Source organism: Pagrus major, chromosome 4, assembly GCF_040436345.1.
Source record: "Pagrus major chromosome 4, Pma_NU_1.0".
In the NCBI taxonomy this organism is placed as follows: domain Eukaryota; kingdom Metazoa; phylum Chordata; class Actinopteri; order Spariformes; family Sparidae; genus Pagrus; species Pagrus major.
This window is the reverse complement of record NC_133218.1, coordinates 24,796,920-24,812,679: the sequence shown is the minus strand read 5'-3', so window position 1 is coordinate 24,812,679 and position 15,760 is coordinate 24,796,920. Positions and strand designations below refer to the sequence as shown.

At 40.9% G+C, this 15,760-nt stretch overlaps 1 protein-coding gene across 1 annotated transcript; it reads left to right on the top strand.

Moving 5' to 3' along the window:
• The first annotated feature begins 3,096 nt into the window (after positions 1–3,096).
• Positions 3,097–11,158, top strand: atxn1l (ataxin 1-like). The gene is made up of 3 exons (XM_073464885.1): positions 3,097–3,220; positions 5,685–6,886; positions 7,836–11,158. Exons 2-3 carry the CDS (start codon positions 5,807–5,809, stop codon positions 9,300–9,302), a joined length of 2,547 nt encoding a protein of 848 aa, XP_073320986.1. The 5' UTR covers positions 3,097–3,220; positions 5,685–5,806; the 3' UTR covers positions 9,303–11,158.
• The last annotated feature ends 4,602 nt before the right edge of the window (positions 11,159–15,760 follow it).

The following is a 15,760-nucleotide window of genomic DNA, read 5'->3' as shown; positions in this document are numbered from 1 at the left end:
AGTAGACGATTCCTGGTACCAAGTGACAATTATACTCACTAATAATGATATATGAATCCTGTATACCAAGAGTTTGTCCTGGCAGTAAGAATTTAGCATTTCCTCTTTGAGGGTTATCAAAAGAAAGAGAGCGAAAGTGAACAAATGAAATGGAGGAAGAAAAAGTAAGAGGTGGGTTTGTGCTTGATCATTTCAGAAGTACCACTTAACACTACACTTATTTATATAGCAGCTAAAGAAGAAAAAAAAGGTCCTGTGTGCCCCTCTGTGATTATAACCAGAAGCACAGTTTAACAAATTGAACAGTTGGAATAGAAACTTACAAGCAATATAATAAAGATCCTAATGAAACAATTGCTTTTGATGGTGTTTCTTAAAAGAAATCTATGTGGTGATTAAACTTCTGGGAGGGTGACACATGTCAGGCATCTTTGTGACTGACATGCACTCCTTTTTAAAGTTGTTTTTTTTTTTCAGAGCTTTATACTTTAAATATATGATTCCCTCCCTGGTGTTGATTGAACCATGGATTGTGCTCGCCTCCACATCTCAGCAGTCTGGCTCAACAAGCTTATCTATACTCTTAATTTTAAGTGAAATTGATGTGAAGATTTGTTCTTCTGTACAAGTTGATACGATATGATATATATATATATGTTATAATAATACAAATTATACAATTAGATGCACATTACTGAGACTAATTTGGGTAATTTAAAAGGAGCAAACTAAAATCTCATAGTGACACCAGCTTATGTTGACCAGTTTTTGCAGGTAATGAAATACAGTTATAAAATCTGGCTACATGTCAGAAAGGAATCAAAGCAGACCAGCAAAGAACAGTGTGTCAAACATGTGCTGGTACATAGTTGTGTGAACAGTATGATATTTTTCTTTTTCACATAACCAGGCAATTACATGCAAGAATAACAATTTACTTACTTGAATTAAAATATTGGTGCCGGGGTTGGGTTGTTTTAAGGCGAATGAATAGTTTATTTTTTACACAAATCAAAAAAATGATTCAAAAAACCTGAAAAGAAAGTAAAATGCTCATACACAGAACAAATGGCTGGTTAAACAGACCTCAAGATCAATATGAAGTAAAGGTAAAGAAGAAGAAAACATAAAGCAGCTGTATCAGTGATGACATTCATGGTAGCAGGTTATTCCTGCTAGGGGACTTTACAGAGGGTGAGTGCAATATTTATCTCCATATTCTTGTAAAAACAAACGCTTACAGTATGATAATATTGTAGGATAACCCAACACAATCCAATCTGACTTCGAAGGCATTGGTTTTTTTGTTTTTGATTCAGTCACTAATAGATAAATGGATGATAAGATTACAAAGCGGAATGGAAGAGCAGCGTCACCGGCCAGATAAGAAAAACCACCACATCCTCTGTTTTGATTTCACATCAGTTTGCCTTTTGCATACAGCGCCCTGCTGCACATCGTGCGTGAGGGAGCCATCACTGCACACAGGTTGTAGACATTTTGACAGGTCAAAGCAGTAAAAGCACAATAATCGTGGTCACGTCCCACTGTGATGTCTCAGTAAACCGTGCCAACGAGCCGGCAGTGCACAATAGTAGGACCCTGTAAATGGGGTGCAGTAATTATTTATGTCATTAATTACACCTGTTCTTTTCCCATCATGACATGTGAGACTGCTCATGTGAAAAAGGTCTGTTGCTGTTCTGCAAAGAGGCCACAGAGGACGTGTTTTCAATTACTGTATTAACACCTGTATTTTTTTTTTTAACCTCCTAATCTGAAGCTAACTTCCCTGTGCTCCAGACCGTTAGAGCCCCCAGAGAGCCGCGTGTTACTGCAGGTCAGCTGGCAGTTTAATTACTTTGCAGATTTGCACCACTCATGTACAAGATTAATCTAGGTTTAAGACTTAATTATTTTAGTTTGTGTTTACTCATGAGGTGCATGTTAATCAAAAAAGGTATATTGAAGCATGTTACCATAGAGAAAGGGGTGTTCCCTAACAGCTGAATTCAGCCATGGTTTGGTGTGACTGTTATCTACAGTAGATAAACAAATCTACATGTCTCTAAGTTTTTAGACACTAACAACAAATTCAGCTAATGTAACACATTTATTTTACTTGTGTATGTACTTGATCACTTTCTGGGCTCCACTGGAAAATTATATATTGTGTAAAATTGATGATGATATCAAAATTGAGTGTAAAAATGTCATTATGTACTTTGAACACAAAAAACATGACTTTATTGTGAACTTACAAATGTAAATTTACCAACATTTTTCCTAACTTTACAGGTTTGCTGTGCGAATTTAGAGAATATATTCAAACTCTGGCACTTATCGACACTAAAAACAAGTTACAACAACCGTTACGCTGTACGAAGATCTTTTCACAGAGGAATGATGTGTTGTTTTGTGCCTTTATTTCTTCCTTCCTTCTTTCTTTCTCTCTTTCTTTTTTAAATCTTATTTATTAATTTAACCTTTACAACCCCAAGCAGATTCAACGTGCAGTCATTATTTATTGTGTCTTATTTTTCTGTTCCATTATATGTGATACACGTCTGATGTGTTTGCATATTTGATTGTTTTTCAGTAAATCTCTTATCAAAACAAACATCTACAGTAGATAAAATCAATCATGAGTACTAACAGCTGGAGAGTTGCAGAAACGGCTTGTTTACAGTTTTATGTCCTCAAGATGAGATCACTTCATGAAATCCCTTCAGTGCACGTGGCTCCAGCGCCCCCTGCTGTACAAAACTTCACTATGTACATTTAATGCATTTAAACCAAACTGCATCCTGCAGGGTTTTGTTTCATTCAGCTACCACTGCATCTTGTGTAAGCTGAGCTCAGATATATTCATTGATTTTTTTTTTTTTTTTTTTTTACCATTTTCCTGCCAGAAAAAAACATAATCTGTGACTTTATGTTAAAACGGCGTTGAGAGTATTGTTGTAGGGTGTAGATGAGACAAAACTTCACTAAAAAAATAAATAAAATAAAGCATACATGTAGTTTTGTGACTGGGTGTGCGTGCTCGACATTTGTGCATGAAAAAACAGGAAATTGAATAAACTTGGTGACGTCATTGGTGAGCGCCTCTGCTGGCCTTCGAAATGGGCTCGACTCCTTAGCCTTGATTTCTTCAATTGTACCTCTGCATATCAACTTTTTTAAATAAAGAAAAGCCTGTTCGCGATGACATTTGGAGGTACGTCTACACAACGACACGAAGCAGAGGCATCTTTGATAGGAATTGTGCGCATTGCTGTGTTAGTTGTGAGCAGATGTGAGTCGAGCAGGACTGGAGTCAGTTCATGTTAGCTAGTTGTAGCTCTGTTAGCCAGTTAGCTAGCTAGCTAGCTAGCCGGAACCTCTGGGCTGGTGCCCAGTCATATATTTTAGTGATAACCAAATGGCCTCATATGACATTAGCTATCATTTAAGCTCAGCATCTACGTTTAATGTTAGTGTACGAAGTGTCATGCTGTCACTTTGCTGTGTGTGCGGAAAAAATATGACTCCCAAGTTGCTAGCTAACTTTAGCCAAGTCAGCCACTAGCTAACGGTAAACACAGTTAGTCTGAAGTGAAGTGTAGCGGTAACTGGGAGAAAACTCAGACTTGTAACTACATGTTCAAAGCTTTCGTTTAATATCTGGTGCTGTTTAGGGGTTTGTTTCAGGAAGCAGGTTCACTGAATTTTCTGAAACCAGGAACCCACTCGTGTATGAATCATGGACTGGATGTTAAAAAAAGGAACAGTTCCAGGCTAAATGTATGATAAATAAGTAAACCTGCTCCCTTGAACACACCCAAGAACCGAGTTTCGTATTAGCTCAAGATTAGCTCATGTTTGTTCACCTCTGTTGAATCAGATGGGACTTTACACCATAGCCTTAACTCTTTGTGGTGAAATAAATCTCGACAGGACTGAGAGCATCTTTTTCATTGATATATTAAAATAAACTTAGTTGAAGTACAGCTAAAGAGTTTCAGGGGTCAGACATGATTTCGCTTGCTCGTTGTAGGGTGTAGTATTTATAGATGTATGTGTATAAATTCATTAGGTTTATGTTGCAGTTGCTTACATGTACCAACTAATTTTTTTGCTGTACATTTTTACTGGTATTTCATACTGCAGATCATGAAGAACCACGTCTTTGCGTCTTACATTGAGCCTTTTGATTGCTCTTGCTGCCAATGGTCATTTAGATGGTGTTTGAACCTCTTAAAGTGTAGTAACGTGCCAGTGAGCGCGTCATTTTAACTCATGTGCTCCACCCAAGCTTTGCTCAAACTCGTAGAACTTAATATTAAATCCAAGTTACAATAATAATAACTTTGTCTAGCACATTTTTAACCACACGGTTACAAAGTGCTTCACACAAACAATTAAGTGCACCAGTCAAAGCCCAGTGTGCATCCATCCATACAGACATATCTACAAACAAACACAAACGCATACATGATGCAAACTCAAAAAAATTAACATAAGAAGTTAATATTCCAATGTTTTCAAATAGGCCTGGACCAGATATGTCAGGCTGAATTTTGAAATTAAAATCCCCTTTGATTAAATGCAGCAGACAAAGACATGCAGTCTTTGGATTATTTTTATTTATTAACATATTATATGTAAACACTACACAGCCTCAAAGAAGAGTTGGTCAAACAGATACAGAATATACATGATACTGTCAAGACAAGAAGCCTCTTAAAGCCTCTCAAAGGGACGGTAAGATGGTCAAAGTGTGACGATGGGCGACTCATACTACAACAATTTGTTTGCCTTGATTTCAAAAACAGTCATTGTACATACAGTTAAACATACTGTAGTATATTTGCAGACATTTTCCCACAATGCATGATTTTTCTGTGTCGATGCAAACAGACATGTCATATACCTAAAACCATCGCTGCTTTATGAAGTTTGTTCAGTTTCACAGTTTTACAGACAGCTGTAATGAAAAGATGTGCTCTACAGTTTAAGTGCTCAGACCCTTTAACACACTCGGCGACGTCTGCAGCTGCCACAGAGCAGAACAGGTCGAGAGTTCAAATACATGCATTATGGGGACATATGCACTAACTCAACATAGTATCCTTGGTTTGAGAAGTACCCTGTAATATCTCAGGCAGATAAAGTTTGTAATTGGGCAAGTCTATTAGTTTATTTTTCTACTGCTACAAATAAACTTGGTCACAAAGTTTACACATGCACACACATCCAAACACATTGAACGGTAGGTGCTGGACAGAGTCACAGGTTTAAAACGGAAAAATACAGTTTGCACACTAGTGAACATTTATTACCTCCATGTGATGTTTCAGGCACAGGCCCTTCTTCAGACATGTGCCCGAAACGTCACATGGAGGTAATAAATGTTCATGGGAGCATCAACTATGTGTGCAGACTGTTTTTCTGTTTTTCACAAATAAACTTGGTAAAACATTGTCTGTCAGTTTCTGCTTCTCCTTTAATGCTTTCCACGATCAGTCGATCACCATAATGAATTCTCTCACAAACTAAAAACTGTATGATTGTTTTTTAGTCAAATTTTAAATGTATATTAATCATTTTAACACTTGTGATGGTAGTATGCAACTTTGGGAAAAAAAAAAAGATTGTGCTGACAAGTCCTTTTGTATTTGTGTGTGTGTTTCCCTCCCCAGGTGAATTGGCAGATGAGGTCAGCCAGGTGATTTCAGAACTGGTTCCTGCGCAGGCTGACCGGCTTGCAAGTTTCACTTCCTGTGCAGTACAGTAAAGCAACTCGCTTGATCAGAGGATTGCGATGAAACCCGCTCAGGAGCGCAACCAGGAGTGCCTGCCTCCTAAGAAGAGGGACCTCCCAGTTAGTAACAGCAGTGGAGCTGGAGGCACAGGTGGGGTTGGTGCTGCAGGAGGAGGAGGTGGCAGTGGAGGTGGAGGTGGAGGTGGAGGTGGTGCTGGTGGAGGTATTGGAGAAGATGAAGTGGTTTCCATCCAGAACTCTGCAGCCAACAGTGACACTCAGGGAGGGACCCCATCTGGAGAGTGGCTGCGTGCTCAGTCGGGGCTTCATTATGGAGTGGATAATTCTGATGGCATACCAGCGGTGCCCGTTGACCAGTACAGTATGCTCTACAAAGTGGCTCTTCCATCTGTAACCTACTCACCTACCAGTCTTCACCCAGTGTTAAGCCACATCTCTCCAGCATACACTGTCCACTCGCCTCTCCTGCAGCACCCAGGCCTTCCCTACCCTCCTCTTGGTTACGCCCAGATCCCTCATTCCTCTCTCCAGTTTGTAAGTTCCCCATATGCAGCGGTACCTTATGCCCTACCCCCTGGCTTTGTCCCGGGACCATTAATCTCTCCCTCAGGCACCATTCCTCAGCCCCACGCTGTCTCCCACCTTGTTCAGTATCCATCTGTCATACAAGAAGGTGTTGTTTCCCCACCTCCTCAGGCTCAGGTGGCTACACATACCTTTGCCAAAGTTGCAGCATCCAGCGGCGTCCCGCTGATGCTGCCTTCAGAGCAAGCTGCCCAGCAGCACCTCAGCACTGTGGGAGTACTGCCAGCAGCAGAGGTCAGCTCTCGAGGGATGCCGGTCTTCTACCACGCTCAGGGCGCCAGGGCTGCCACTGCCACCAGAGACCCCCCCAGTGCTCAGCAGGAGAATGAACCAGAGATGAATGGAGGCGATAAGGAGCAGGGAGCCAGGGAGGTTGTACTAGACTTGGCCTACATTGCTAAAAATGCACGTCTGCTGCAGGTAGCGTCCAGCTCTGCAGCACAGGAGCACAGCCAAGACAGAGGACTGCAGATCCGGAGGCTGGAAGGGAGGAGCTCACCTGGCCGGCCGAGCACTCCAGACAGCGACCTGGAGGTGAGACGCACTGATGGACTCCTAATCTTTGTTAATCTGAGAATTAAACTTAAACTGGGGATAGAAACATCCATGTATTTACAAAACACTTCTACATGGTGTATGTATTAACACTGATTAGTGGATAGAGAAACCAGATTACTTGTTCATTTATACCTTTAACGTACTTTCTTAAAAGTTTTAAGACACTTGTTAAGGACAGAAAGCATCACCTGAATGTTTAACATGTCTGGATGATATACAGATACAGAAATAAGCTTCTTTTCAGAGGTTGTGGTTGTGAATAATTTGAGTTCTTGGCTTTACATGATTACTCACTCAAGTGTAGACATAGTATTCATAGTGATCTGGCCTGACCATGTGCTTACTTTTAGGATCTAATAGCACATGTTGGTTTTAGACTCTACTTCCTTCCTTAATTGTGTACTGTGGGTCCGCAGGTAATCAGGTGATCACTCACAACCAGACAATTGCCACTTTGTGCCCAAACTGTGCTATTTGTGGTTGTATAGAGATGCTGCAGTGAAACCTTCAGTGTTTCTTTAGTGATGGTGTGCAGGGTAATAAATAGAGACAGCTCATCAGTTATTTGACTCAACCAAATGGGGAGAAATGCCAACAATACCTAATGAAAGGCATGGCGAGTAGCTCTAGATTATCTCGGTTTACACTTGGCTGTCTAATTAAGAAGTCAGGAAAAAATCTCCATTCTTGTCTCCGTTTCCTAATGTCTTTCCTGAAACTGATGTGTGTTAAAGCACACATCATTTGAAATTGTGTGTCAGAGTAAGTTAGAGGCTTGAGTAATGAAATGGTTAAAATTGTATTTATCTACTGAGCCCCACATTTATTTCATACTTTAATGTTGTAATTCAGGATGCTGTGGGGAAGACGGTTGGATGTCTTTTGTGTCACAAGCAGGTCTGACTAACATTTCCTTTACTTCCAGGTGCAGCAGGTGGTTGGTCGTTTGGCTTCTTCTAGCCAAGGTGTCAGTGTAGTGCGGAAAGAGGTCTCCTTTGCTCCCTTGAACCTCTCTCAGGGTGCCCAGAGATCCAGAGATATCCACGGAGAAAGTGCAGGAGTTATTGGCCGGACTGCGTACGCGGCCCAGTCTGTGAGCTACAGCGACCCCAGAGTGACCGGTCTCCAGCAGCAGACAGGACAACCAGGCCATGCTGTGATGCTTGCCAATGGGCAACCGGTTCTTATTCCCATGGAGTATCACCTGCAGCATCAGCCCCAACCACCGCAGCAACACTACCCAGGGCATGCTAATGATGCCTCCGCCAGCCATGCCTCTACAACCATGGCCTCCTCTAATCCAAGCTTTAAAGCCTCTGATTCTTCAGCCAGAGTGTGCCTCCCTGAAAGGGCGGAGCTGATCACAGCTCAGCAGCAGCCTCCACAGCAGCCTCCTGTCCAGCCCACTGCAGATGTGACTCAGGCCTTAGCTTCAAGCCTCGCTCCTGCCCCGGCCCCCTGCAACCCGTCACACTTCATGAAGGGGGCCATCATCCAGCTGGCTACTGGGGAGCTGAAGCGCGTGGAGGACCTGCAGACTCAGGACTTTGTGCGGAGCGCTGAGGTGAGCGGGGGGCTGAAGATCGACTCCAGCATGGTGGTGGACATCCGTGCCAGCCAGCAGAGACCAGGTCTCGTGTCGCTCCACTTCACAGTGGGGGAACAGCAGAGCAAAGTGACCATCGATGTTCCCCCAGAGCACCCCTTCTTTGTGTTCGGCCAGGGCTGGTCGTCCTGCAGCCCTGAACGCACAGTCCAGCTCTACGGCTTGGCATGCCATCATCTGCAAGTTGGAGACGTGTGTGTGTCCATCACCCTGCAGCAGCAGCTGCAGCCACAGCAGCAGAAGCAGCCACAGCATCATAATTCACAACAGCAACAACAACTGCCGCAGCAGAACCTGTCCAGGACTTTGAGCAAAACCAACGCTGCATCAGGACCTGGTCACCAGCTCATGGGGCCTCCCGCCCCTCAGCAGTCACGGCCACAGTCTCATTTCAGGCTAGACCGCATCCACAGAGAAAGACAGAGGGATGGAGAAAAAGATGCAGTCAGTAAGGAGGAAGCCACACATTTTGGGGTTGTTGGGCACACTGAGTCGCCCATCAGACCAAGTAGGACCTCAGCAGAGCATCCGAGGAGCCAGAGCAGTTACCACTTGCACACAGAGGGCTCTGCTTTTGCAGGGGCAGGGATGGGAGGGATGGGAGGGATGCAGGCTGTGCTAGGTGCTTCTCAGAGGCGTTGGTCCTCACCTGGCCTCCAAAGATACAATATGAAGGGAGACGAAGGGCCGCGCCCTCAAATAAGCACCTCCGGCCACACAAGGCCTTCTTTCATCCCCCAGGAGGTCAAACTGTCCATTGAGGGGCGCTCTAATGCAGGGAAGTAGCATCACATTTGGTAGCAACTATAGAGGAGACTGCCACGAGTAAGAATGAGTCTGACAAGGAGAGAAAGAGGAAAAAAAGAGTGCGAATGTAGCCTCAGAATGTTTGAGATTTTGCACACCTAAAATATACAAAAATACAAGATCTTTGTCTATCTGGTGAGAAGTTCTGGTTTGGTTTGGTCACCACTCAGCCAAAGGATACGAGCCTGTGGATTCCCAGCCAGCTGAGGTCTGACGGGGACATGACAAGCTGAGTAGAAAGTATGTAGCTGATGAAATGCCTCTCACAGTCCTCACACACTGCATTTCTCTTACTCCCTCCCTCCTTTGTCGCCACTTCCTCATAATCACGCTTGGTGATTACCATCGCATTCAGAGCACTCTCGCTTCCTTTTTGACCAAACCGTCTCTTTGGAAGACCACGGACTACGAAGAATGTGTTTGTAGCGCGGTGAAGCTACCAACTCTGCAGGTTCTGATGTCTTTAAAGGATCACAGCCAGTGATCTTTTATCTCCTCCATTCCTAAGATCCTGTTTCCTTCGAAAGCATTTACCCAAAAAAACAAGAAAAAAAACAGAGTGGATTTGCTGACACCAGCAGCCCCTGTGGTGATGTTGGCACTGTTGACGCTAACTGTCAGTGTATGTTACATTATGCTTCTTCGGCAGGAGTCTGAAACCTCCTTTGTCAGCAGATACTCTCTCAGGCCAAGTGCGGCTTGTCCCACTTGTCTACAATCGAAATAGTGATAAATCAATCAGTGTGTCTGTTTAGCAATCAGTTTTCACTCCAAAAACATCTGCCTTCATTACACACCATCATGCCCTATGGTTGAGGATGAGGGCCCGAACGTTTGTGTTTGTGTGTGCGTGTGTGTGTTTGTATGATCGCTGGAGATATCTTGCATTCCAGTTTCATCACTGAGAATATTCATCACTTAGAGTTTAACTCTTTCCCCCTTTCTGAGAGAATCCTTCCCCCTCCCTCCTCCTCACTATACCTCAAAGCTTTCCCGACCAGACTGGTGACTTTTAATGCAATTTTGAAGAGTGTAATTAACGGAGGAGGCACTGGCTGGTCATCACCAAAGCCACCTGCGCGAATTAACCAGTCACTTGGCTGCAGGAAGAGTGAAAGAGATGGAGAGAAACCAACCCTTTGTGCGAGTGAGTCAGTGACGAGGCGCTCTCTTTGTCCTCAACTTGAGTTACTTTTTTGCTCGATTACCAAATTAAAGCAATAGTTGTTTTCCTCCTCGTGGGGCTGTTTTATATCTCTGTACGTATGAGGTGTGAGAGCTGACCCTCTTTAAACCCCCCCGACTTTTAAAGGTGATGCACTCTTTTGCTGTTCAGTATTTCTACACAAGTAAAGCATGCCTTTGACAAATTTCTCAAGAAATCATTCTAGACGAATCAGCTTCTCTTTGATTCTCCATCTCACTGATGATATTTTATCTTATATGGATTTACTGAAGCGCATCTCCAAGAAAGGCTTGGCTCTAATTAAGTTTGTGATCATTATCAAGTTACCCTCTGTCTTTTGTTTGAATGGTCCTTCGCTTTTGTACTAGATTATACTTTATCCAGTGGATCTTATGATTGTCTTGTGTTGCACATAGAAAATGTCACTCATTGACTTCACACTGACCGTTGTAATAGGAATCACAGTACAATAGGTGTTTTTTTTTAATGAAGGGAATATGTTTGAAGTATTGTTGGTGTTTTGTGGTGAGAGAGTGAGAAAGAAAAAAAAAACTGACTTGCATTTTTAACTCTGTTTACAAATTAGCCAAGACGAATGCTGCAGTTTCCTACGTCTGACAGATTTTTTTTATCCTCTTCTTGAATTCCCCCCCAAAAAAGAAAAAAATCAAAAAAAGGGTGAAATTGAAAATAAGTGCAATTAGACCACACATTAAATCATTCAGAGGTTTATAATCAGACGGCATTCCTCACACAGACATTCCCATCAGAAAGTGGAAATCAGACAGTACCACTTTTCTTTAGAAAACATTTGATCACTTTTGAATATTTAATGCATTACCTGTTACATTTCCTTTCATTGGACGTGCTCAGAGAGGAGGATCAGTGAGTTACATGGTTGTCAAGTTTGTGTCCGACTGATGTGTTGGTGCTGTAGCCCAGGTGCTGTTGTGTGTGTCTCTGTCCATTTCAACTCTCTTAACTTGAATAGAGCCCTTACCACCGCCTGACCCTGTGTCAGCAGGTGGAGAGGAGTATCAGACAGTGACTTGAACTGGGCTTAGTACACTCTCATCCTCTGGTACTGTCATTATGAGTAGCTTTAAAGGGCAGGTTCACATTTTAAAAAAAATGTTTTAATCAAATTTGAGAATAAGAATTCTCACATCCCCATGAGACTTATTAGTCGCTGGGATAATTCCTCCTGTCCTTAATGGCTGCGCAAAAACTCAACAACTAGAGCTGCAACGATTAGTCGATTAAATGATCAAAATTAAATTAATTACAAACTATTTTGACAATTGATTAATTGTTTCATTGATTTTTCAAGCAAACAAGTCAAACATTTGCTGGTTCCAGCATATGTATGATAGTAAATGAAAAGTCTTTGGACTGTTGGTTGGACAAAAGAAGATATTAGAAGGTGTAACTTTCGGCTGTGGGAAATTGTGATGAGGACATTTTTTACTCAAGTAGAAGTACTGATTGAACTTATTTACTGAAGTAAAAGTAATAAAGTACAGGCTCTGAAATGTACTCAAGTATAAAAGCAAAAAGTATCCCTCTGAAGGACATTTCTACCGGCCATTTCTGTGCAAAGCTAACTGAAGATTAGCCTTTGTCACTACATGCATTTTCACCCCATTCGAGTCTCCCTCTGTCTGTTTCGTGTTGCCACGCCTGCTGTGCGTGATATGCACAGGTTGAAATCAGTCTTGTGATGGTGAGAAGGCGACGTGTTCCTCTGAAATGCATTAAAACTTAAGTAATGAGCCTGTTTTGAAAATGTAAGGAGTAGAAAGTACAGCTATTTGTGTTAAAATGAGGGAGTAAAAGTAAAAAGTTGTCAGAAAAATAAATACTGATGTTAAATACAGATACCTTAATTATATATACTTAATTAGAGTAACAAAGTATTTGTACTTCATTACTTCCCACTTCTGCAGCAGAATAATCAGTAATGAAAATAATCATAAGTTGCAGCTCTATCCACAACTAATAACTCTTTCAGCGTACATGTGCACAAGTTAGTATAACTTTGAAGAATGTGAATCTGTCCTATAAAAACTTTTCAATGGGAGATTCAGAAGGTAATTTTACTACGGTGAAGAACACATCTTCCCATCATGAGCTCACCACATCCAGCCATTTTTGTTCACGCTGTAAGCAATAGACATAATACCTGAAAACATTTAATGTAGTCTTGGCGTTTTCTATGCAGTAAACTCAGTATTGTACCGTTCTTTGTCTTAAGTACAGCTCTCTGGAGCAGTAGGGCACGTCAGCTGATGCAGTCATTTTACGCTGATGTCTGGTTGGAGGATTTTTTTCTTTTTATAGTAGTACAAACCAGTATTTTGCTACTTTTTGCTCAGTGGTCCCAATCTTCCTACATATGGCACACTGCTGAGGCACAGATCAGTAAACTTCTAGTCTTCTAATGATGCCACACAGTCGGAGCCAAATCACTCACGAGTGTCACTCGAATTGTTTTTTAACTTTGTTCTGGTCCTGCTTTATTTTGGCACGATTGCTCGGCCACTTCAACATTTGTATTTTAGGTCAAGATGCATTTTACGGGATTTTAAATGGTGCAAGCAGTGCCACATGTGACTTTACCTCCTGTTAATTCTCACAGCAAGACCATCCTGTTGCTACCGTGAGCCTTTTTTTTGTTCCTTGCCCTCTGCTCTGAGCAGCGTGTGCCATGTTGAAGCAGGAAAAGCTCGACCGCTACCAAGATGTCCAATGACTCTTATTCACATCACTGATAGTCTGTTGCTGTAAGTAATTGCACTAAATGCCCTCCTTTACAGTGTTGTAAAATGAAAACTGTTGGTAAATTGAAGAGTTTCAAAATGTAAAGCACACAGAATCATGGAGAAATGGCAGGTTGTTGTGTGTTTCTGTAGATAGATGTATTTTTTTTTGTATAGATAGCTTTGATGATGCTTGTCGATAATGCCTTAAATTCTGCTTTGTACAATGTGTGAAATTGAAATAATGGAATGATGCTTCTGATAGACTTGGTGTTCCCTTTTCAGGCTGTACAAGAGCAAATCAGACACTCTTGCCATGCTTACGAGCAGAATCTTATATTTGCATTTCTTAAAGGGTGATGGTGAATTCTCCCCAGATGGTTCAACCATGTTTGATTTTGTCTCTCCCTTTTCTTTTTTTTTTTTTATTATAATCTATTCCGTTACATTTTTTTTAATACACTCTTAATGCTCATACTTTTAATTCCTGTTTTTTCAATGTGTGGAAGTGAAGTAAATGGAAGCTCTTATCTGCACTTTTTACAAGACGATGCCAAGGGTATCTGCAGCGGAGGCCATTGATTTCATACACACAAACTTAGACAGACGCACACATCTGTTGTTTTTATTGTTGTTGCACAAGATCAGTAGTTTTTCTTTTTTTTTAATCCCTTGACTTAATGGATTGTGTTTGGCGTCTTGTGCTTTGTCCCACGGTCTGTGGACAACAGGAGGTGGGTTTAAATAAAGACGGACAGGCTGCATAAATCAGATAGCTTTCCATTGGTGGTAATGTATCGGTTTCTTATGTTTTGTGATGTTGGCAGTGGGGATTTTTTTACTCTGTGTGAACTACTTCCTGTTTGATCCAATATTGAACTTCAAAGGTGAATTGAGGACGGTTTCGGTGTTGCTGATGTCGAATTAAATCAGGAGAACGAGAACGGTTAAAAGTTTTAAAGAAGTCTGTATTTTCAGATTTGACATTGTACTTTTTTTGGCACAAGGTGACACTGCTTTTTATGTGACGTGTAACTATAAACAAAACAAAAAACAGCATCTTCTTTTTTTAAAATGCCTAAATCTGCAAAATATATGCAATGATGTAAATGTAACATTCAATCCTCAAGTGTAATCCAGGTTGTATGAACTTTGTATAGTGAGTTTTAATATCGTATGGCCGTACCAATATGTATTGATCTTTATCAGAAGCCTTAGAGTTGTCGACCGAAAGTGCTCCCTTAGAATACCCTACACCTACCTGACTTTAACAAAGCATTAATATCTCTATTTTGTTGCATTTTTATTTGTACCGTTTTTGAATAAAATAGATTTGTACTGTATATTTGTACCTCTCTGTGAACTACTTAGGGCGGTTTTTGTTTTTTTGTTTTGCTGTTTTAATTCTATGTACTTTAAGGACACAAAGATATTGTATTTTTATTGTTACAGCTAACTTGGAGACATTGCATTTATCATGTTTGTTAAGTAAACACAATATAATATATATATACAAATATAAATATAAACTATTATCCAACTTGTGTGCTGTGTTTCTTTAATATAATTCCTTCATTTTTTAGTCTTTTGTGGCATTTGGAGAAAGTAAGTGGTGGGAACAAGTGTTGAGATCTATTATTAAAGTGTTACAAGTTATGCTGAACTTAAAGTTTCAAAGGTATAACTAGTTAAATGTACTGAAGAGTATTTAAAGTATGGACCCTGTCAGCATCATAGGAGTGGTTGATTATTATAAAAGAATCATTTTAATGATGTAACTAGTTATGACGGAGCAAATTTAACTGCTTTACATACTACAACCTTTAATACTGCATCATACTCAATAAGTCACATATTGATCTTCAGAGGAACAAGTAGTGCACAATAGAAGTAGACGACATGATTGTAATTTGTGATACTTGTCCTACATGGACTCAGAGAGGAGGCACAAAGTCTACGAGTTTTAACACAACAAATATTAGAGCTGTGGAATATTCAATCATCTGTCTTTGTTCACTACTTCTTACATTAACTACAGGTTATGAAGGTTTTTTTTTTAAATACAAAAATGTAACATTATCGGTTATCTTATCAAACATGAGAAGCAGGTAATCATCAGTATTAGCTTAAATCAAACCATATCTTGCATCTCAGCACAGCAGGGGTGGAAGTAACTAATTAAAACTACTGAGTGTTTTTTCAAGTCTGTAATTTTACTCATTGCCATGTAATCTACTTTAAAATCATAATTGAGTACTGAGTACAATTTGAATTAATATCTAAACCCTTAATCTGCATTTTTGTAGCCAATAAGGTTATCCGATCACAAACAGGCCAGTGAAAACCCTGACGTACACACAAAAAACACAAGACTCACGAAACTGACCATGAGCACTTATGTGGTTTGAATTGCCCTTTTTCAAACTTCACTGCTGGGATTATCAGAACTCCATTTTAGTCAGGTTTGTATTGACTTTACCCATTTAGATGGA